The sequence below is a fragment of the Furipterus horrens genome, unplaced genomic scaffold (assembly GCF_987537825.1).
Source record: "Furipterus horrens unplaced genomic scaffold, mFurHor1.1.pri manual_scaffold_2, whole genome shotgun sequence".
In the NCBI taxonomy this organism is placed as follows: Eukaryota; Metazoa; Chordata; class Mammalia; order Chiroptera; family Furipteridae; genus Furipterus; species Furipterus horrens.
In genome coordinates, this window is record NW_028327172.1 from 186,462,632 (window position 1) to 186,485,032 (window position 22,401).

Below are 22,401 nucleotides of genomic sequence, written 5' to 3' on the forward strand. Positions count from 1 at the left end.
AAAAATGCCTCCTCTAAGAGAGAGTAGGGAATCATGATCATAAATAGAACTCAATGGAAATCCTTGAAAATGGATTTTCTAAAAAATATTTGTTGCTCCACATGGATCATTATTTCGAATCTTTCTGTCATGTAAATCTCCCTGAAATAAATTGGGATGAAGTAGAGAGTGCGTAAAAGTTGCTGTTTCTTTCCCAGCGGAGTGCTGTGTGTGCAGACCGAGCTGGCTGTGGAATCCCTTTGAACAGCAGAGAGCAGCAGAGGAGTGTCAGAGCACATCGCTGGCCCAAAGTCAAGGTGCTGGGAAACAGGGTCAAGGCATACGCTCCTAGGATGATGTGTGGTTTCTACTGACGCTTTGAAACTGTACTGTGAATGTATCCACTTTCAGGAAATCGATAAATAACAGCCAAACAAAAAGCTATCACAAAGAAATGCCAGTATTTGTACTGATAAGCTGTTTATTTATTATCAGTGAAAGCTGTTCACTTTGTAGTAGCAGAAGAATTAAGTAACAAATTCTATATGAGCTTCGTCATCCTTGATAGCTATAATCCAAAGCAGGCCTCTGACTAAGTCACATAGGAGAGTCATCAAAACCAATGTCGCTTCTATGAATGCCAGTTTATACTGAGCATTCTAGACATTTGCATCAATTTGGCAATAAATGTGTTTGTCACACTGTATGTAGTCAAACTACATCATAATTCTGATCTATTTCCCCTTGGCCTTAGCAAGCTCACTGGGGTGCTAGTGGGAATGGCGGCTATAAAAACAACACCATCACTGCCACCACGCTCACTGCGTGCCAGACGTGGTACAAGTCACATCTAACTCTGTTTCCACTTCAAGCCCCACTTGACTACAACTCCAAAACTGAAATCCAGTTTCTTGTCCTGATTTCTCCCCATCTCATAAAAGTACCCACCACCCACCTAACCAAGAAACGTTAAGTCATCTAGGTTCCCTCCCCCTTTCTTACTTCCCACAACAACAAGTCATCTCAATTCCAATTCTGAAATATATCTCAAACCCATTTGCTTCTTTCCAGCTCCACTGTCACATCCTCCCCTGGGCCCCCATCCTCTCACACCTGGTCTTTCTCCTCCCAGCAGCACTGTGGTCTTTCTATTGGAGAACAGGGATCAGATCCTAGGATTCCTCTGCCTGAAACTCTGCAACTGCTGCCCACAGAACTTGGGATGCAACCCAAACCCCATATGGCAGCAGCCCACTGAGCCCTGGCCATCCCTCCCACCTCACCCTGCACCCTCTCCAAGCTGTTCCTGATGCAGCACCTTAGCACTTGATGTTGCCTCTGCCCGAAGGCTGTGTGCTTTGGGAAAGTCACAACCTTCAAGGCCTTGATTTTCTCCTCTGTAAAAAAGGGGCTCTGTTCTTTTCCAGCAGTGACCTTTCTGTTTCCTTTGAAACAACAGGCGTCCTCTTGACTTTATCTTTAATAACCCTCCAATGAGCACTGACCCTGAAATAATATGAGAGGTTACCCACATGTCCATTGGAAAATATTTTCCAAGTGTAGTACAGGAATACAAAATGCTTTGAAATTGAGATGTGTATATTAACCAACGATGTTTTCAATTAATGGAGGGATGTTTATACCATTGGAGACACCTTAAAGCCTAAAATTACAGCCAGGCAGGAGGCTTAATCCTTAGAAAGTAAATTTACTGCTCTCATGAGCTTCTATTTGAATGTTACTTGTGGGGATGTATCTAAATTGGCATTCCAACCATCCGTTATTAAAAGTGCATTTTCAAGCCTTATACTGTTCTCATCAGTAGCACAGCATTGTCAGGGTGCCAATTTCAGATGGTCAGACACTCAAACCAGAATTCTGGGCCAGATTTCCTTTCTTGCATTGCCTGTAGCAGATAATAAATAACATGCTCCTAAACCAGTGTGCCACAGAAAATGAACACAAATTCTTGAAATACGTTTATTTATAAACTGAACCAACCCCACATCAATTCAGTCCACTTCTGCAAACTTTGTTGAGTATCTACTAGATGACAGGCACCCACCAAGTCCCAGGCTACAGGAGGTAGACCCTGGGCCCAGGTCTCAAAGGGCTCCTGGTCCAGTAGGCAGACCCGCATGCAAACAAGGCATGTCAGAGATCTGGTGAAATAACAGGGGAAGGTGCTGTGGCGCAATAAATGCTTGTCTCAGCATGGGAGGATCAGGCAAAGTGGAATAGTAATTACATGCCAAAGAAGAAAATAGCATCCCAGGAAAGGAAGTCAGGTATGCAGACACACAGGAAGTGCATCAGCAGTGTTCTTACAGGGAGCGGCCAGGATTTGAGAGGGTCTGTGGCCGGAGACAAAGCTGGAAAAAAGCAGATGCCGTGTTGTAAAGGACCTGGTTTGACCTGCATGTTCTCCATTAAGTTTGAACTGTATCCTGAAATACTAATAATAACAACAATGTTAGCAATATTAACTAATATATTGAGAAGTCCCTAAATGCCACTTTATATGAAATAACTCATGTAAGTCTGCATAGCTGAAATTCCAGCCCAGGTCTGCTATCTCGTCAGGCCTGTTATGAAGCACTATGTTATTCTACCTCCAAGAGAAAAGGAGACAAAAAGCTGTGTGACCCTGGGCAAGTTACTCAGTACCTCCCAGTCTTGTTTCATCATCTGTAAAATGGAATAATCTGTAAAACAGGAATAATTGGATTGCCGTGAGAACCAAACAAGCTAAACCATGTTTAGTGAGAACTGTGCCTTGCACATGGCATGTTCCTGCTGTTATTGTCATCTTCAACATTATAATTCATATTTAAGATTTTAAGAAATGGAACAACATAGCCATATTTGCATTTTAAAAGCTGTCTGGAAGATTGGGGGCAGGGCTGCCATATTGCGACCTCTAGGGGGCGCCATTCACTTTGTAGTCAATATAAATGCCCCTTGGGTCTGTGCTGTGCAGCATCTCTTGGAGCAACCCAAAGATGATGAGAACCTAAACGGGAGAAGCAGAGAAGAAGGGGCTGGGACAGATATTTAGGAACTAGCGAGTGAGTGGGTAAGGAGAGAGTAAGAGCAGTCTCGATCACCTGACGGGTTGGCCTGAGTAGGTGTGCCGAGGGGCCATGCGGTGTGTGGAAATCAGCTCTGATTATTATATGTTTCTGTGCCTCTAAATTCTTTCCAAAGGGAAAATAAACATGATTTTAGATTAGCAATGTTTTTTCTAAATGTCTCTTCCTCTCATGAATATAAATAATTGAGGTTGACTATGTTCTTAAGAACCTACCCCTGTGAGGTTCAGTGCCAGGACAAGTGTTGGATTCCTGTTTTGCTTTTCTGTTACAGTAGTCTTCTGTCTGGCAAGACTTACCATGTTATTTCTGAATTAATGCTTTCAATCACCCGAGGCATCTTTAAAGCGAAATGTGGCCCATGCAAATGAAGTCTCCCAGTAGTTGTGGGAAAGTTCTTCGTTGTGTTAGTGCAGGTTTCAAGTACCTCATTACATGGCATTTGGATGTAAAGTTTTAATGACACAGAATTTTTTAAAAAATTGTAGTGTATCCTTTTGTAAAGGCAACGTCAGAATATCCAGAAACTAGAAGAGACAGAAGAGAGCATGGGCGTGTCTTTGCCTCAGCCTCTGGCCAGCCTGTGCTCCTGTATGTTACACCCATGGCGGGGAGGGGTACAGGCTGATGCCCTTAGCCCCTATAAGTCCCAATGTATCATGTATATTCTACCTTACCGTGAACTACTCCTACAGAAAAACAAAGTTTAGTAGCCCACATTGGTTGAAACATATTTGGGTGGGTGGTATTTTGCCCCTGCTTTTTCTAACTGTGGTGCTTACCAAATATGCCCCATTTTAAGTGTAGCTTCACTCCTAAGGGACCAGAACCAGAGAGCTGTTCATGCCTGGGTCACATTCCTGGGCCCAGCCTGTAAAGCATACAGTCTACCTGGGGGTGACGTCACCCTGCTCTGCCCTTTATCCACTGACGCTTCTCTGTTTGTTTGTTGTAAAGGAAAGTATGCCTTTTATTTTTCAACTCAACTAATCATGATAAACATCCAGCAATTAGGAAAAAGACATAAAAATAAACTTTAAAGAAACAAACCATCTGTATAATTTGATACTTTTATTGTAATAACAATAATAAGAACTACCATTTGTTGAGTCCTGATCTTATATAAGTGCTGTGCTACATATTTTATATGTATTTTATATTTAATCATCACAATCACCATGAAAGATAAATTGCTTTATTACTCGGAAGAAGGTCAGGCTCAGATATGGGTAACCCAAACCTTCCTCTCAGACTAGGATTAGAGCATAAATTAGAAACGCCTGGAGGCATCTGAGAGAAGGAGCAAACTCCAGGGAAAGCAGAGGCCAGGCATCTAGGTCCGTAAATACACTCTCTTGCTCCAGGGTAACTTTCCGGTTGCCTCAGCCCCATTCTACTCTCAGCTTCTAGAACAAACTTTTGGGCCTGTGGACCTTGCGGCTGTAATTCAGTTCCTCCTAGGTTGTGATCTTCTTTTGCTTCACCTGCTGCCCTCTCTCCACAATGGGCCTTTCATTCCTCCGTTCTCCTCTCTACAAGTAATTATGGAGCACTTTCTATGTGTCAAGCACTGTCCCAAGGACTGACATACAGCAGTGAACAAAACCAACGATTTTGCGTCAATCTCTGTTCTGTGGAGCTTAATTTCACTGGGCACAGACAGAACGTAAACAAGTAAAGAAATCACCCTGAATCCTGCTTTGAAATCACACCCCCTTTCAATCTCATACATGACTCCAGGCTTCTAACCAGCCAGACATCATAGTGTCGGCAGGAGCTTCTCCACACCTGCTGTGCATGGCCTGTTTCTCTCTTAGCTGTCAGAATTCAGGGAAGGGACGGATAGTCCTGGCTTCAGGGTCCCTTACTCACAAGCCTGAATCATGAGCAAGGCTGTGCAGGCCTGCTCATCCTTCTCTATCAGTTTTCCTCTTCATTATATGTGCAGCCTGACTGTAGCTAGCTACAACGCAAGAGAAACTAACCAGTCATACCGTCTTTATTGCAGAACAAAAGGTCTGCCTCATATCATTTCCATCTTCAACTGGATGGGATAATCTAGAAGAAAACCTGATGTCTCTTTTTTTATCAGTTCTTGCCAGATGCCTGTATCTTTCTTCTGGCCCATGGTCTGGCCCCTTGAACTCAGCAGCTCGAAAAGGTATGCCTGCTGTGGTAGTCATCTTCTGATAATACTGTACTTATCCCTCTTTTCACAGAGCTGTCACCTCCTCCACCTTGTGAAGGGGGAGGGCGTATGGCTTCCACCCAACCCTCTCTATTGTAAGGTGGAATCTCACAGACCTTTAATCCTCTTAGGACCTAGTCCTAAGCCCTTAGCCAATGTTCATATCCATAAATGATTCTATGATAGCACATATCCATCAAGTGCAGTCAAGTGTAAGTGGCCCCTTAAGAATCTTAATAATGCTATAAATATTGGACAAAAATATGTGAATTTCTTCTAAGAAGAGTCAGTTATCCACAACTCCTCCTGCTTGTCTCCACTTCCAGCAGCAGCACAGGCATTAACTCTCCTGTGGGCCAATTGTTAGAAGTAAAAGCTGCCACCTCAAGGGTGTCACAGTGACTTCAGTAAGAAATCACAGCAATAAGGTAATAGTAACTGATACGTGCTCACTTGTGGGAGGCTATACTGAGAGCTTTACATATATGACTCTTCATCTTCTAACAACCTTTGAGATAGGTGCTATTATTTTATCCATTTTTCAGATGAGAAAATTAAAGCACAGAGAGGTTAAGTAACTCACCCAAGATCTCCCAGCTAGTAAGTGATGGAATGAGGATTCAGTTCCAGGCTGTGTGTCTCAGCTCTGAAATGTCTCTCAATGTGAGCCAACAGTGAAGCTGTGAGGAGCTGTAGGTGCTGGGTGGTTGTCTGGGCTCACCCACTGGGAGGGGAGCTCCCACACCAGCCATCAGCCAAGGCAATCAAATCCATGCCTTGGGAAAGTAGCAGATTGTCATATGTCATAGGTTTTTGGGTTCCTAGGAATGTGAGCTCCTCAGTGCCAGGGGTCTGTTGGCATTCAGACTTCACAGAGCCCGCCTTTCTCTGTAGTTCACCACACTTTGTATTTCTAGTTCATGCTGAAACACCCCTTCCCCACCACCAGACTTCTCAGTATTTCGGGAGGAGGTGAAGCCCTGGGAGAGAAATATCTGAGTTTGGAGATGTTACTTCTTCTTAAAGAGAAAACTGGGGGTGGGGGAGGGAAGCAACAATTTCCTGTGACTTGGAAAGAGGGATTAATTTTCTATTTGATTCTGGAAGACCAGGGAAATGCCTCCCTAACAAATTCCATTTATTAAAGCTACTAGTTACAAGTTACTTAATTTAAATAAAACAGCATCCTTCCACAGACTAACTGGCATCTATTCCCTGTGCTTTCTTTTATAAAGCCTTCAGCTAGACATCCAAATTTGTTTGAGAACAGAATCTTACAACCATTTCCTCTCATATTCCTTGAGCTTCCTATCCTTTTAAAAACATTTTATAGTGAAAAAAGTGGGTTCAAACTATTAATGTTTCCTGTGATGTCCTTGTAGCTGTTGTTAGTAGAGTAACTCCAGTAGCACAAGCCTCAAATCCCAGGGACTTCACACGACTCAGATTCACCTCTCACCCTCTCTGCATCTTTAGCTCAGGACGGCAGAGGGCTGGGCTTGTTGCAGAGACCTGGGCACAGACACCAGCCACGTGCCCCGCCATGACACACTTGCAGGATCACTGGGGCAGTGAAAGGAGAAACAGCAGCTTACAGGCAGGCTCTTAAAACTCTGCCTGGAAATAACACCATTACCTCACCTTCTTTCCATTGGTGAGAGGCACACAGTCATGCCAGTTTCAGGGGGGGTGGAGTTGTGCAGCTACAGGGTTCCTGGAAGCACAAGAGATGGAATGTTTGGAATCAGCCTTCATCTGTTCTCTAATTGTATTCTCCCATGAACCATAATTTCCTATGCTGATTTATTACTGTTGAATATTTAGGCCAGATATGATGAGTTTAAATATGTAGAATTTAGAACATGTATTTGAATGTTTTATGGCACTATCCCCAAGTACAATAACATTTTGCTACCCTGTATGAGCTCCCTCATGTGCACGCATGTGCACACACACACACACACACACACACACACAGTCTGCTACCAATACCCACACCAGCAGCTTCCAACTCTGTCTTGCAGTAATAAAGTATAAATCAGAAATCTTGTCACACCCACTTTTCTGTGGCTGTTTTTGATCACCTCTTGCAGTAAAGAATTCATCATAGTATCTATTTCCCATGCCTGCCAGCTGCAATCTGCACAAATGCTGATCACACACACACACACACACACACTCTCTCTCTCTCTCTCTCTCTCTCTCTCTCTCTCTCTCTCTCTCTCTCTCACACACACACACACACACACACACACACACACACACCCCTGATCACCGGTTTGCCCTGTGGCCAGATTGGAAGATTAGATACTAACAAAGCCCAACTCAGCAATACAACCAAATGTGCCTGCAATTTCTGATTTGCTCCCATTTAAACTCAGGTCGTTGTCCTAAGTACCGCGTCTCTTCCTCGCTGCAGCCTTTGACGTTGTGCCTATTTCTAAGAATGCCTTTTGTGCCCAGTGCTAAATTGTCTCTGCACAGCTGTGTGACAGCAACTGGTACACTCAGCCCTAGCACAAGGCCTGGTACTCAGTCGTCAATTATAAAAATTACATTTAACTAAAAGAGTAATTCCTGAGAAGATCTGGCTAAAGTTATATTGGGACTGAGAAGGAGCTTAACACCAATGGGAGTGAGATAAGGAAGGGGAAATGCCAGAATAACATGGAGCAGAGCCTGAGTCCTAGGCTCCAGAGCCCAGGTGGCCCACAGAGCAGGGACAGAGGGCCTCAGCTGCTCACAGGCTCAGGAAAACACTAGCACCACCAGGAGTAAGCAGCAGCTATGGGTTCATGAGGAAATGTGTCTATTTGTGGACTCATTAAAAGTGCAGAGAACTGAACCACTTCCCCATGGAAGGAAAGTCAGGACTGGCTGGAACTAAGAGGCATTACAGGATGTTTGGGACTATCTGAGTTCCAGTTCTGGGACTGCCATTTGTTAATTATATTCCTCTGGCAAGTATTAGTAATACTTAGCCTCCCTATGCTTGAGTTTCCTAATTGTAATATTTGATGAATAGTAGTATCTACTTCACAGGGATTTTGTGAAGACTAAACAAGATAGTATGTATAGCATATTATTTACTTATTACATATGCATGACACATATATATAATATTATACACACGAGATCTATCTGGAAGAAGTCCAAACATTGTTAATATAATGAGAACAGTTTTCATGGTATTGATGTAATCTGGCAGCCAAAGAGAGTGGCCTGGAATGCGCCTGTGTGAACAATGACTTCAGTGGGGGCAGCAGACACCGATGAGTGAGCATGTGTACGGCGTGGCCATCACATTCAAAATGACTGAGCAGAGCAACGAATCTGCATCAAATTTTGCATGAAGTTTGAGTATTCCTCCTCGAAAACTATTCGTATGTTTCAGAAGGCCTCAGCTATGGGCAACTGGTGATTGTCAGCTTCATCACAACAGTGTGCCCACTTAGACATCACATCTCTTGCAGAGTTTTGTGATGAAACATAAAATCACCCAGGTGACTCAGCCCACTTACAGCCCATATTTGGGGCCTTGTGACTTCTGCCTTTTCCCAAAACTAAAATCACCTTTGAAAGGAAAGAGATTTCAGACTCTCTATGAGATTCAAGAAAATACGACAGGACAGCTGATGGCGACTGGGAGAACTGCCTGAGGTCCCTAGGTGCCTACTTTGAAGGGGACTGAGGTGTCATTGTCTTATGTACAGTGTTTCTTGTATCTTGTACCTTCTTCAATAAATGTCTCTTTTTCATAGTGCATGGCTGGACACATTCTGGACAGGCCTTGTATTATAGAATATGTGTATATTGTTATAACAAAGAATGCCATGTAGTAGGTACTTTAAAAATGTTAATTCTGTGTGGGATTCTTGGGTTCCAGATGCAAAACAAGATTTAAGACAAGCTGGAGTTCACTGTAGAATAGGGCCAACCCCATAGTGGAGAGTCAGTCAGGAAGTAAACTGAAGCCATGGTAGAAAGATCTAGAATATACAGGATCATGCCTTTTTGAAGTTTGTTGAAGATGCAGAAGATGGACAACATGGATGAAGCTTGAAGACATTATATTGAGTGACATAAACCAGCCACAAAAGGACACATACCATAGGGTCACACTTATAAGACATGCCTATCACAGTCAAATTCATAGAAGCAACGAGTTGCATGGCATTTGCCAGGGGCTGGAGGGAAGGCAGGATGGTGATTTATTGCTTCGTGAGCACAAAGTTTCAGCCGCGCAAGGTGAAGAGAGTCCTGCAGAGGGATGGCACTATGGTTGTACAGCACTGTGAACGCTTCTAAACTATAAACTTAAAAACGTTACAATGGTAATTTTTGTATTATGTATATTTACCACAACTTTTTAAAAACTAAAGAAGTCTTATAAAATATAGACTTCAGCATAAATTTTGATTCATTAGTGGTAACAAATACATTATATTAATATAAAATGCCAATAATGGAGGAAACTAAGTCAGGGGTATATAAAAAATCTCGGTACTAGCTTCACAGTTTCTTTGTAAATCTAAAACTGTTGCGCAGAATAAAGTTTATTCTTTTAAACAGCTGTAGAAGATGGGAAGAATCAGGTCAAGAACGAGTGCAGCTAGAGTGAGGGATAGTTGAGATTGCTGGAGAAATCATGGATCTGGAAACGAGATTGTAAAAGTTTAAGAAATGAGATTAGTCACATGGGTAGGTGGACAGATGACCATTGACACTGGCTGGGAAAGGATTCGGTTACCACACCAGGTGGGCCCATGCTCATACTACTCCTGCTTTGCACACGTGTGGGAGAAAGTCTTACAGGAGAGATTACTAGACCTGAATCCTTGGACTTTTCCTTAAAGTAAAACAAAAAGACAATTAGGAATGGACTGAATGATAGAGATCAGGACATGAGATATAGGCCTCGGAGTCCCAGTCGTTTGGTGGTTTAAGTAGATTTGGGTACCTAAGCATGAACTATATATATGTCAGACGTTATTCTTTAATAAGATTGTGTCATTTTAAGTTCTTGTCCCTAAAGTCCCTAGAAAGTCTTTGTGCATCTGATCCAAATTCAACAGACTTTTAGCACCCATGAAGTTCTATATTTGGCATGATTTCCCATGTTGTTTAATTCTCATAATAACTAGAAGTATTACCATAGAATATCATATGAAGAAACTAGAATCAAATCCTTTGAGCACTAAGTGGTAGAGGAAGAAATCAAACTGATCTTCCAACCGTCACTATGAAACAATGAATTGTGAGTTTCTAAGCCCCTATGATAACTATCAAGCCAAATTAAATCAAATCATATAGGGTGGTGAGGTGTTTGCCTGAAGGCCAGATCCGTCTAGACATCCCGGCTGTAGCAGGAGGTGCTAGAGGTGACACTGAAGAGAAGACAGGAGTGTAGAACAGCCCTCTTTACAGATGTGTGTCAAGTGCCAAAACGTCAGCGGTGTTGGCCCCACTCTGGTGCACACGGCTGCAGAAACTCAGCACGCCTGCATTCTGACCCCCCAACCTCAGAAAAGGGTGAGGAAGCTGGGGGGTGGGGATGGTATAGGAACATGTGCCATAGTGTGGGCAAGAATGACAGGGACCCAATGTGAACCTAGTAGGAGGGGGACAGAAGAAAGCAGGCATCGGGGTGGGGCTGTCAGAGGGATTGAGGGACCTGGGCTGAGGCAGGAAATCAAAATGTAGTCCATGCCATTTGTGAAGAAATCTTTAAAAATCGGCATTATGCTATAAAAATGTCAATATTAGACCCATCATATTTTTTAGCTTTCCTAGTTCATTACATTTATTGAGATATTTTCAATATGGCTCCCAGAAAAGGAAAACATGTACCAGGATGCAAAAAATGATATGAAAAGATTAGCATAAAACCTTCTATTATTCTCCAGCTCGGCCTCCACAGCCATGATGGTTATAGAACATAGTAGGTATACAATAAATGCTTTTTCAGTGAATGGTTGCAATATGAAATAAATGACATTTAACGTGTGTGTGTGTGTGTGTGTGTCTTTAGGCAGTTTTACTTTCTATGTGAGGTGTTTTTTTTTTTTTTAATTAAATCTACCACCATATATTCTGCCTCTGAGGCCAGGAATCATGTAATTAATGCCATCTTTATAGCTATTTTTATGTAACTAAAATGTTTGAGTTTTTCATTAGATGAGATCGAAACTGGTACAGTTTTCTAAATTACAGACTAGGTTAACATGATGTTATTTTATTTAAAATGCACATCTTAGACCAACCTATTTCATGCTGGACCATCATTAGAACCACTCAAGTAAAAAAGTGAAAGCTGGGCAACCAATTGCATTGAATGAGAGTTAGGATTAAAAGATTCAAGGATCTCTTCTGACTCTGAGTCCATTTTTCTGTGACCCCCACATAATCTGAGGTCAACATTCTCTTTGCCATCCAAGGTAGTTTGTAGTTGTTGCCTATATTGTTTTCACATTGCAAACCACTGATTCAGTGAAATGAAAACTCAAGCCGCGCAGCCTGCAGCTCTTATAGAATGTGCTGGGAATATGGATGGAGGTAACAAAAGTGCTGCATAGGCCGCTGAAAAGACATTGATTTCTGGAAAGTATGAGGATCCTCTTAATATGTTAAAATTACTCTCTTTGGCTCTGGCTGGTGTGGCTCAGTGGAGTAAGAGCCGGCCTATGAACCAAAAGGTTGCTGGTTCGATTCCCAGTCAGGGCACATGCCTACGTGGCAGGCCAGGTCCCTGGTTGGGGGCCTGTGAGAGGCAATCCATTGATGTATCTCTTACACATCAATGTTTCTCCACTTCTCTTTCTCCCTTTCACTTTCTCTAACAATAAATAAATAAAATCTTTAAAAAGGCTATCTTTGATATTTTGAAAATTTTGGACTGTTGGCTAAAGCAATTAGCAGTCACTGCTAATGACTTAACACTGGATCAGATCTGACCTGGTGATATATACATCTTCTCCCTTCTGCTTACATCTTGTGCCTCAACCAGTTTAGAACTTAAGCAACTAACAAAAGGCATAAAAATTCATGACCTAGTTTTTGAATCTTTACAAGATGCATAGATAAAAATATTTTCTCTGCACTAATTAACTGAAAAGTCTTGGAACATAACAACTTAGAAGCTTTCCATTTCTAAAATGGGTGCCCACCAGAACACTGCTAAGTAGCTTGCTTTTGGGAAAGATGCATTTGTTTCAATTAATCCATTGTTGAGCTTTTCAGTGGAAATGAATAAATAAAATCTTTGTATTACTCTCTCTCCTAATTAATCAAAATAGAATAATGTAATTCGGGAGGACAAATGTATGACTAATCCTTCACTTCCATGTCTACTTTTTCTTATGCACATCTTGATTTCTGTATATTTGATTAAGCATTCAGATAACTACACAACGTGGGACTTTAAAGTTCCATAATTATTGCTTCTTGACTTGTCCAACATGTGAAATCAGAAAGCACGTTTTTCTTCTCCCATCCCTTCTGTTCTTATCAGCATGGGATCTTGCAGAGGACAGGACTGAGACGGACCGAGAGAGAGACACATGGGCCGCTGCTTACTGGGTTTACAGAAGAGATACCTATCTCAGGGAAGCTCTTCTCTCCTCCCTGAGAAAACCAAACAGATGATCATGGCTAGAAGAGAGGGAATTTGAGTTCAGCTGATGGAGGAACTTTTAAAACACTGTTGAGTTTGTAAATATACCTTAGATACTTATATCTGAAGTAGTTCAATTTAGGGTAAAGATTTGGAGGGGGGTCACAAAAACCAAACATCAAGGTCATGGGTGCTCTTAGAAAGATAGAGTGCCTTTTAGAAGGTGGCTTCAGAAAATGAGGAAGATAAGGCATTTCAAGGACCTTATAGCAAATTCTTAATGCAAAAGAATTCAGCCTGTGTAAACATTTGTAAAACCCTAGGATGAGTGACCCCGAATATTCCTGCTGCTCCTTCATATTACATTAGAAGAAAACAACAGCAAAAATAATGATGGTAGAGAGAAATGTTTTCTCCCTTCAGTCAGAAGTAGATGAACCCAAATGATCCCAACAGTGATTTATTTTTACTGTGACCAGGGCATTTCTGATAATAAGTTGCAAATTTAGGAAAATACAGTTTTTAATAGAGGGTAATTAAAGTGCTTTAGTAGCCAATGGGGTACTTTTGGAAACTTAAACTTGGTCAAGCCCATGTTTATTTAGTAACTTCTTGATTCAAACAATGCCAGCATTTGTGTGTGTTGTGCTGGGGGAAGAGAAAGAAGGCAATCAATGAGCTTGTATATACACGTGTTACTTTTATGTGCATCTAAAGCATCGACCCTTCTTTCAATCCTCTCTATTTCGGGGGATCTCATCCAAGCTCAGGACTTCAGCATTGTTATCCGTGGAGACAATTAATTTGGAAAAGAAAGATTTACAAACACCATGATAGGAAAATATCAGATAGACAGTCCTGGGTACCAGGGATCAGACTTCATTTCAGAGATGAATTCCATAACGTGGGAAGCCAGCCTATGGGTGAGACTAGTTTCCTACCACTGACTAAAGGAAATAGAGCAGGAGGCGAGAAGGTACAGCTTTTGACTTCTGTCACCACACTGTCCAGCCCAGCTGTGCTCTTCTTAACCATGTCCCCTTAAGGAACAAATACTACAACCTGTGTATGCCCTGGCTGGTTTAGCTCAGTGGATTGAGCGTCGGCCTGCGAGCTAAGTGTCGCTGGTTCGATCTTCCAGTCAGGGTACATCAGAGAAGGAAAACTCTGACTCCAAAAAACCTCCGCTGCCTTGCGGCATACCTCTTCAGGGGAAAGGCTAAGGGAGTAAACCCCGACAGAAAATCCGGAGCCGGAGTCCCTAAGGCAGTTTGACGTTGTAGTCAACACCGGCAACTCCTGCGGCGCACCTGAACCCAAGCTGTATCGACTCCGTCTTTCCCTTGGACCCTTCAGCTGTGAAGAGAGGGGGGGTCTGCTGCATGGGCAACAGCAGACCCTCCATATTACCCTGCCCAGGCTCTGTAGCTTCAGCGTCATCGCAAGATGTCGATTCAACACGGGAGGAGGCAGATACCATGTCACTCCCGAGTCGGACTGCACAGCCATTCTCGGCGGTGCAGATAGACTCTTAAGAAGCTACACCATCGTCTCTCGAGACGGACGGCTGCCGACGACGACTACAACCTGTGAATTAAATGCACAGGAAAGACCATTTCAGCTCAATAAAAGGAATCACTGTAAACATTTAACATATGATGTTACAATTTGACATTTTATGTTAAAATTTAGCATTTTATGTTAAACAAGGTTGATGGCCTCAAGAGTGTTTTGGGTGCCACAAGTAAAGTTGTTCAGGCTAAATGGCCACCTGTAAGAATGTCTGGAAAGGAGATTTCTGCTTTGGGTTGGAGCCTGTGCTGAGGGCCCTCTGAGCTCCCTAAGAACGGTGAGTGCTGCATTTGCAAGCCCGATCTCCCTCCAGGAATCAGGGAGCTGCACAAGTGGCCGCGACCTCATAGGCCATTTTACTCAACCCTATACAGAGAGGTAAAGCAAGTACCATGTCCCCCTTTGAGGTCCAGGCCCACTCTTTCAAATCCTTCCCCCCTAAGTTTCAGGGGGAGAAGTCATCCCCCCTTTCAGAGCATCTCCACCTCTACTTGCCGCCAGTGACACCACCACCCTCCCAAATCAGAGGTGCAGAGACTCCGTGTCACCTGCCCTCTTTTTCCTTTCCTCATTCCCCCCATCGCCACTGCAGCATCGCCTCCAGCCTGTCCACAACTGCCTTGTGAAGTGTCCCTGATTCCAGTCACCCCCTCTCTAAGCCAGGCTGCAGGCTATCCCCAACTACTGCCACCTACACACAGTCTCCCGGTTGGCAGAACCCAGAGAACTCATCCTGGTCTACCTCCTGCCTCATGTACGAGCCCTCACTAAAGCATTTCCTCTCTTATCAGACATCATCATTGGATTCCCCTGCCTATCAGATAGAACGTTCTGATCCTCTGGGTTTGCATTCATGCCTCCCCTTTCATCTCCTGCCAGGTCTGGCCCCAATTTACCTTTCCAGATGGTCTTTCCCTGACATCAACCAGTGAGGCTGCTTTTTCCACTATTCCATGAATACACTGCCACCTTTCTGCCTCCAAGTTACAAGGGACAGCTAATCAACCTAACGAGCTTTAAAACAACACAAAACAACACAAAACCAGTTCCTCTTAAGTAAAAAAGTCCATGGATAGAGCTGCTTTCCGCAATCTTTGCCCTCAGGAGTCCGTCTCTATCTTGCTGATTTCACTCTCAAGTCACCCCTTAATGAAATGGCCACCAGCAGCTCCACAACTACATCTTCTGAGCGACAATCATGGAGAAAGAGGAGCTTCTCTTTGCTTTTGGTTCCTGCCAAAGCCTCAGGATCGAGTCTCATTGGACTGTCCTGGATCATGTACCCATTCTGAATCCTCAGTGACCAGATGGAGAGGGTATTTTGATTAGCAAGGCCAAATTCAGCCCCACCCGAATCACAAAACGAAGGATAAGTTTAAGGAAGATCAGGGTGCCGTTATCATAAAAAGTGGGAGTGGAAATTCAGTCATTTCCTCTACCTGTAATGCTCTGCCAAATGTCCTCAGCTTCTCCAAGGCCCAGCCAGGTCCCACCTCCCCCAGGAGGTTATTTTGTAAACAGCTGACTTATTATGACCCCTGCACTCCTACCTCACTTTTTTTCTGGAACGTTCTAGGTCTCTTTAACTGACCAATAAGGCCCTTGAAGGCAGAGGCCACATCTTATGCATCTTTGTCTTGATTTTCCTCATTGCACCTAAGACTGTTAACGTTTTGCGTAACAGATACATAATAAATTTTGTTGCTATTGATGACTTTTGCTAATAGTAGTGTGCATATGTGTGTGGCAGAAAGAGGGGCAAGGTGCATGGGAAAAGCAGGTGTGGGTCTCTGTGGAAACGTAGGGCCCGGTAGCTGCATGATGGATGCAGGCATTTGGCCACCTTGCAGACTGGGTTGAGGCCTCGGCCAGAGGGATTTGCATCCTTACATGCTGGGCAGTAAGGTGATGAAATCACAAGGTGCACTGGGTGCAAGCTTTTTTGTCACACTGACTTCAGTTTTGGCAGGAAAGGACAAAAATAAATAGACCAAAAGGCAAATTAGAGGAAAGAATGAAGATGAAGGAATAAGAAGGGCATTTTTAGGAGAAATAAGGAATGAATTAAGAGAAAAAAATCAAGACCATGCCCAGAGGTGACAAGACTTACTTGTTCTCAGTGGAAATAAGGCCTGTTTGCTCTCAGACTTTCACTTACAGCCGACTTTTACCTGTTGTTTTTCCTGTGTTTATGATCTGAGTGCATGTGGTTTGATTTAGAAACACCTCCCTTCCTTTTTCTTCCTCTCTTTCTTTCTCTTTCTCTTTCTTTCTCCCCTTCTTCATGTACCATCAATATTCTCTGATCCAGTGATCCTTTTTCTCAGTAACTAGTTCCATATGTTTGTTGACTTGTATTTGTAAAATAACTTTAAGAAAATTCTTTTCGCTAAGGTCATGTCGTCTTGTTTTTACATTCCTCCTAAATGGGAGGAATTTGGTATGGTTTAAACATTTTAGAGAATGTGTTGTATATGAAACAAGATCTTGTGTTGTATAAAGCTGATCTAAAGAAGATGTTTGGGATATTTGGGGGTAAACTCTGGGTCCAGTGAAAGAGAAGAACTTGCATTCTTGAAGAGTCCCTAACAAAACAAAACCTCAGGCCATTATAATAGAGCTGGGTGAGATTTAGGAATCATATACCTGGGTTCTCAGACTTTAATATGCTTAAGCACAACCTGGGGTTCTTGTTAAATAGATAGATTCCTGGGCCTCACCCCCAGGGATTCCAATTTTGCAGACCTGGGGTGGAGCCAGGATTTTAATGAACACCTTGCGTGACTCATGAGAGTGGTCCATACAGCACACTCTGGGAGATACCAACACCGCCAGTCTCCTGTTTTTACGCATGAAGACACTTCAGCCAGTGGTGGCAAGGTGACCTGGTGGGCGCTGCACTGCTGTCCTAGTCTTTACCATCTATGTCTCAGTTCCCTGCTCAATAAAGCAGGAGTAACAGTGTTATCTATTTCCTATGGTTACTGGGAGAATTATATACAGTATCCCCTCACTTATCGCAGGTATTACATTCTAGACCACCTGGCAAAGTAGGAACCTTACATTTATTCTGCACCTTAAACCTAAATAACTTTAACAACATACGTATACAGTACCAGAAAATCCCGCAATATAGCGAAAAATCTGCGATAAATAATTAAATATAATATTTTTTTAAATCCTGCGATAGAGTGAGGCCGCAATAAGTGAACCATGATATAGAGAGGAACTACTGTATCATCATACATGTAAAACACTGTACGTAATGCCTAATATATACTATGTTCAGGTTGATGCTTAACTATTATTATCAGCTTATTAGTTATGGTAAATTATTTCCTGCTTGAACTGTATTGATCTGTAGGGCTTGCCAAAAGGGGCAAGGGACATTTGGGATGGACTGGCAAGGTACTACTGGGAGCAAGAGAGGTTCTTCAGAGCTGTACAGAGAGACAACTTTCCTCAGTTCTAGCCACATGTTTCCTTGGGCAGTTCCGGCAGTGGGTGACTGACAGAGGACTGGACTGGCCCCTAGTTAAACCTGCCCATTTGGAGCATCCCCTTTGTCCTGTCATGGCTGTAAGGGAAGAGGTCTGTCATAGACACAGAGACGTTAGATTAGATGGTAAGCAGACAGAAGTCAACTGTTGGGGGCTGAGGGTAAAACCCTAACGAAAAGGCAGTGATGAGAATGTCTCCTATTACTCTTCTATGAGGCGTTCTAGAATGTTTGTGCTGAAAGGAACCTCAGCAGGCATCTTGTCCAGCACCTTCCCCTCCTCAAGTAATAAGTGAAAAAAGTGCCTGGATTGAGACAGAGCTAGGGTGAGAACCCAGTTTATTCCCGTCCTGACCAGAAATAAACAAACACGTGGTACCTGCCTTACAGTATTTAACAAAAGGGCCTCAGAGCGCAGGGAGACTTTCCTCTGTAAGCACAAGTTCACAACCTTGTAATGAAGACCAGGAGCAAATGTTTATGCCTGGCTATGCTTTCTAATTGCTCTCAGAGTGTCATTGTCTCCTCCGTACCTTGGGGAGCAAAAGCAGCCCTGCTTAGTCTAAAGCAACAATTTTGATGCAGTAAGAGAAAATGAACCTTTTTTCCTTTGTGTCTGACCTGACTTCTCGTGTACAAAGAACCTGTGTTCCGAGGAGTGCTGGAGATGGCAACTGGACCATAACAATCACGTTTACTGTTCAACTACACAAGGAGGCCGTCTGTCAGGTTTAATGGTTCTCTCTTAAAAACAGCAACAACCAGCCAGTTAATAAAAAACAGCCCTTGCCGAGTCCTTGATTGAGCTGGTTAACTCAGATTTATATTAACAAATGAAAATATAAGTAAAACCTCCGTCTGGTGGAAGCACATGCCTCTATCAGGTTTAGGTTTTTGTCTAAACTTGGGGCACCTGGCCTATCACATAGAGCTGCGTGTTGAAATCTCATCTCAGTGGACAAAATTGAATGAGGATTGAGTCTGGGCAGTCAGGCACAAGGTGAGCACTTTGCCGAGACTGCCACGAATAACGCCTTCTCTCTTCTTCTCTGGCTGTGGGGCCTGGTGTGTGTCTGCCATTGCAAGGCTATGGAAGGGGTAGGAACAAAGGCTCGTAGATGGGCTGGAGGAGCCATGACTATCGGGACCGCTTGATATGTGGGCCTCAGCCTTTGTGCCACGTCAGGAAGAACCACTGCTACGCTCAGCAACTGCGAGCGGGCAGCAGCTGCCAACACTTTTTTTTTTTTTAACTTAGACCTCATACTGCTCCTATCCTGCTGATTCTTTCAGTGTTCCTCTCAGAGGGGCAGATGGTGACAGTTCTCCAGATGTTGCCGCTTTCATGTCCATCTGATGTTTAGACAGTGTGCCAGGCTTATTTATGTCAAGAGAATCACACACCCAGCGCATGCAGACCCAGATGGCGTGTTTCACAGGCTGGCTGTCGGAGAGGCCGCTGCCCTACACAGGTGGAGGTGCTGAGCCCACACCGTGTCCCTTACATTTTCCAGCCCTCCTGGTGTATTATGGCTGCATCCCACTCCTCTGAAAGGCTGGCATCTGCATTTGAAGCCCAGGGTGGTTTCTGAAAGGTGGGGTAGCTCTTATCTACTTCTCCTCCTCCCTAACGTGATTTCAATGAGTACCCCCAAACGCCGAAGAGCTGGGTTCTGACGGAGTGTTTCATTCTGACCTCCAATTCTCTTTTGGTAGGATGCAGGGAGTTCAGTAACTCCATCCCGTTCGTTGCTTCCCCTGGCCACCCTTCCGGCTGCTCACCCTAGGCATGTCCCAGCAGTGCTTGCAGAGGCCTGAGGGCCCAGGACGGCAGGTCCTTTGGAGGACATGTGTGGTTTCGCCTGCCCCACACCGGACCTCCTTTTGAAAATCCTTCATGGGCAACTGTTTTTCCTCTTTCCCTACTCTACTTTAGTGGGAGCTCTCTATCACAATACCTCACTTTGTTGGCAACAGAATGAGCCAGCTGGATTTCTTGTCTAGAACTTTACTAATTGAAATGAAAGGAAGAGCCTGCTTTCTCATTCGTGAAGCTGGGAAGATAAGTTTGTGGTAGCTGCTGGCAGCCACATTTTCATGCTTTGTGGAAGACAGCAGTCTGCAGGAGCATGAAGCTAGTTATCACAGAGAAGCCCAGTTCTCAGTGGAATTTAAAGGAAGACCCAGAGCAGGGGCTCTACAATCCAGCTGCCTGGCTGGACCTGCAGCTGTGTCAGCAACTGATGGTGGCTCCTTAAGCAAATCACGTAACCTTTCTATGGCTCGGTCCCCACATATAAAAAATGAGGATAATAATAATACCTGTTTTATGGAGCCATTGTTAGGAGGAAATGTTCTAAAAGACATAAAGGACTCACATAGGTTCTATCGTGTTAGTAAGCATTTAATAAATAGTAGCAATAACAATAATAGTTGTTTCACATGGAGCCTGTGGATCTGGTCTCTTGTATTATGGTTATATGTGCTGCTTCTGGGAAATAGGACTTAGCGAATTGGCAGAAAGACCAAGGAGGTGCAGGAAGAGAGAGATGCTGGTGTGACCTCTTGCCTGCAGACTGAACAGAGAGCAGGACTGAAACCTACCACCCTAAGTCCACCTCTCAATATATGTACAAAGGGAAAATCCTGAACACCAGCTGCCAACTGTGGAAATCCTGGGCATATGTCTGCTTTCTGCTTCCTCCTAAACAGGGCTGCCTACGTGGGAGAGAGGGGAGGAAGGTGAAGGGTGGGAGGAAAGTAGCCAACAGATGGAGTGAGGAAGTCTGGAGAAGAGGATACAGTGTGGGAGAAGGCTTGACGTCAGAAGCAGGAGGGGTAGGGGAAGAGGGTGGGCTGAGATTCTCTTTTGTGGATCAAAAGGAGCAGTGAAGAAAAGCAGCAGATGAAAGAGGAGCATGAGGCCATGCAGATGGGAGCTGGCTCCTTGGGGCAGGAGGGAGCCCCTTTTATGGCCCTAAAAAAGGGGCTCCTCTTCCCACTTAGTGAGACAAGTACATCTACAAACCCATCCGCTCCTTGAGCTCATGTTTGTGCTTAAGGGACATGATTAGATCCTGGACTTAATTTGTGCATTTCTTTGATACTGATGCAGCTGTGTAAGCCGTGGTTATTTTATTTACATTTCCTCAGACTCTCCTTTTATGAATTTTGCTAAACTGCTTGGTTCTTTTTTATTCTTCTGGGTTTTTTTTGTTTTTTTTTCCCCAGAGACTTGGATCTGTTTGCTCATGTGAATATAAAATTGCTGATTTCCTCCATATTTGACCAACCAGAACAGCAATTTCATGTGATTCAACTGCATTTTTTTCAGGTTTAGATTAGAACTGTTAAGTTTCCAGAGGAATGGGACCATAGCCACCTGCTCTGAGTACCCGCCACTGAACTGTGGCCTGATGTGATAGAAAGTCAGTTGGTTCACTGTCAAGAATGGAGAATGGACAGGAGAGCAGCTCACACTTAGCTCCTTTCTGTGCCAGGCACTGCCCATGTATTCATGCTCATACTCTTCACACCAACCCCACAGCACAGGCACGCTAGGTGTCCCCATCTGGGATGAGGGGACAGAGGCAAGGGAGTTCACCTGTGGTTACAAGGCCAGGAGGCGGCAGAACTAAGATTCAAACCCAGATAGCCTGGCTCGCAAGTCAGTGGTCCTGACTGCTATTCTACAAAAGCTGCTATTCTATAAAACATTTGACCAAACAATGAGTAGTCAGTCAATAGTGCTCATCTGTCCATTGCTATAGACTACTACTGTCATTATTCATCATATATCCCAGCCCAGGATTGGTGTCTAAATGCTGTCTATAATCGTTTTTATATAAAGCACACACACTAGAGGTTTCCTTGCGTCCTCTTTGTTCTGCTCTAGGCTTGCTGTCCTGTGATATATTAAGTCACAGTCATTGGTATAAACTTTCACCAGGTCTGTGGGGTGTGAAATTAGGCTAGATGCACATTCTTTACTACATTACCATTGTAAACTATTATAATGAAATGATTGCTTTTAGAATTTTCCATTTGCCAGATGGGGACAATTATCATACTAACTCCCTTCAAGGGCAGCCTTATGAGGACTGACGGAGCTCATGGGTGGAGCTCAGGGCCCAGCGCTTTACAAGTGCTCCAATAATGTAGCTGTTGCTGCAGCTCTGATTTGTTATTTGTTGCTGTGATTTGTAGTGCCGTTACTTTCCAACAGGCCTTTGTCTTCAGCCTACCCAGCAGAGTAAGTTGCTAGCCCTGTGGGGCACTGGAAAGCTATTAAACACTTCACTCCTATTCTATGGCCACGAAAGAGATACTTTTACTGGATTTCAAGAGGCCAGTTGTTGTTCATGGGTTCCCTGCTATTTGGTGACTTTCCCAGGGAACATTTGGGTCTCACGAAGATTCCTATTTTTAGCTGGGAAAAAGCGGGGGAGAATTTAAGTAG

General features: G+C 43.6%; 1 protein-coding gene across 2 annotated transcripts in view; it reads left to right on the forward strand.

Moving 5' to 3' along the window:
• SCFD2 (sec1 family domain containing 2) overlaps positions 1–22,401 on the forward strand; it is a 313,820-nt gene that overhangs the window by 227,308 nt on the left and 64,111 nt on the right. Inside the window, exon 6 of one of the 2 annotated variants that reach the window (XM_090266891.1) lies at positions 198–415. The exons of the other annotated variant lie outside the window; for it this stretch is intronic. Coding sequence (XP_090123017.1) covers positions 198–331 — 134 coding nt within the window. The 3' untranslated portion in view covers positions 332–415. Of the gene's footprint in view, positions 1–197; positions 416–22,401 lie in introns of those variants that run through there. 2 annotated transcript variants of the gene reach the window in all.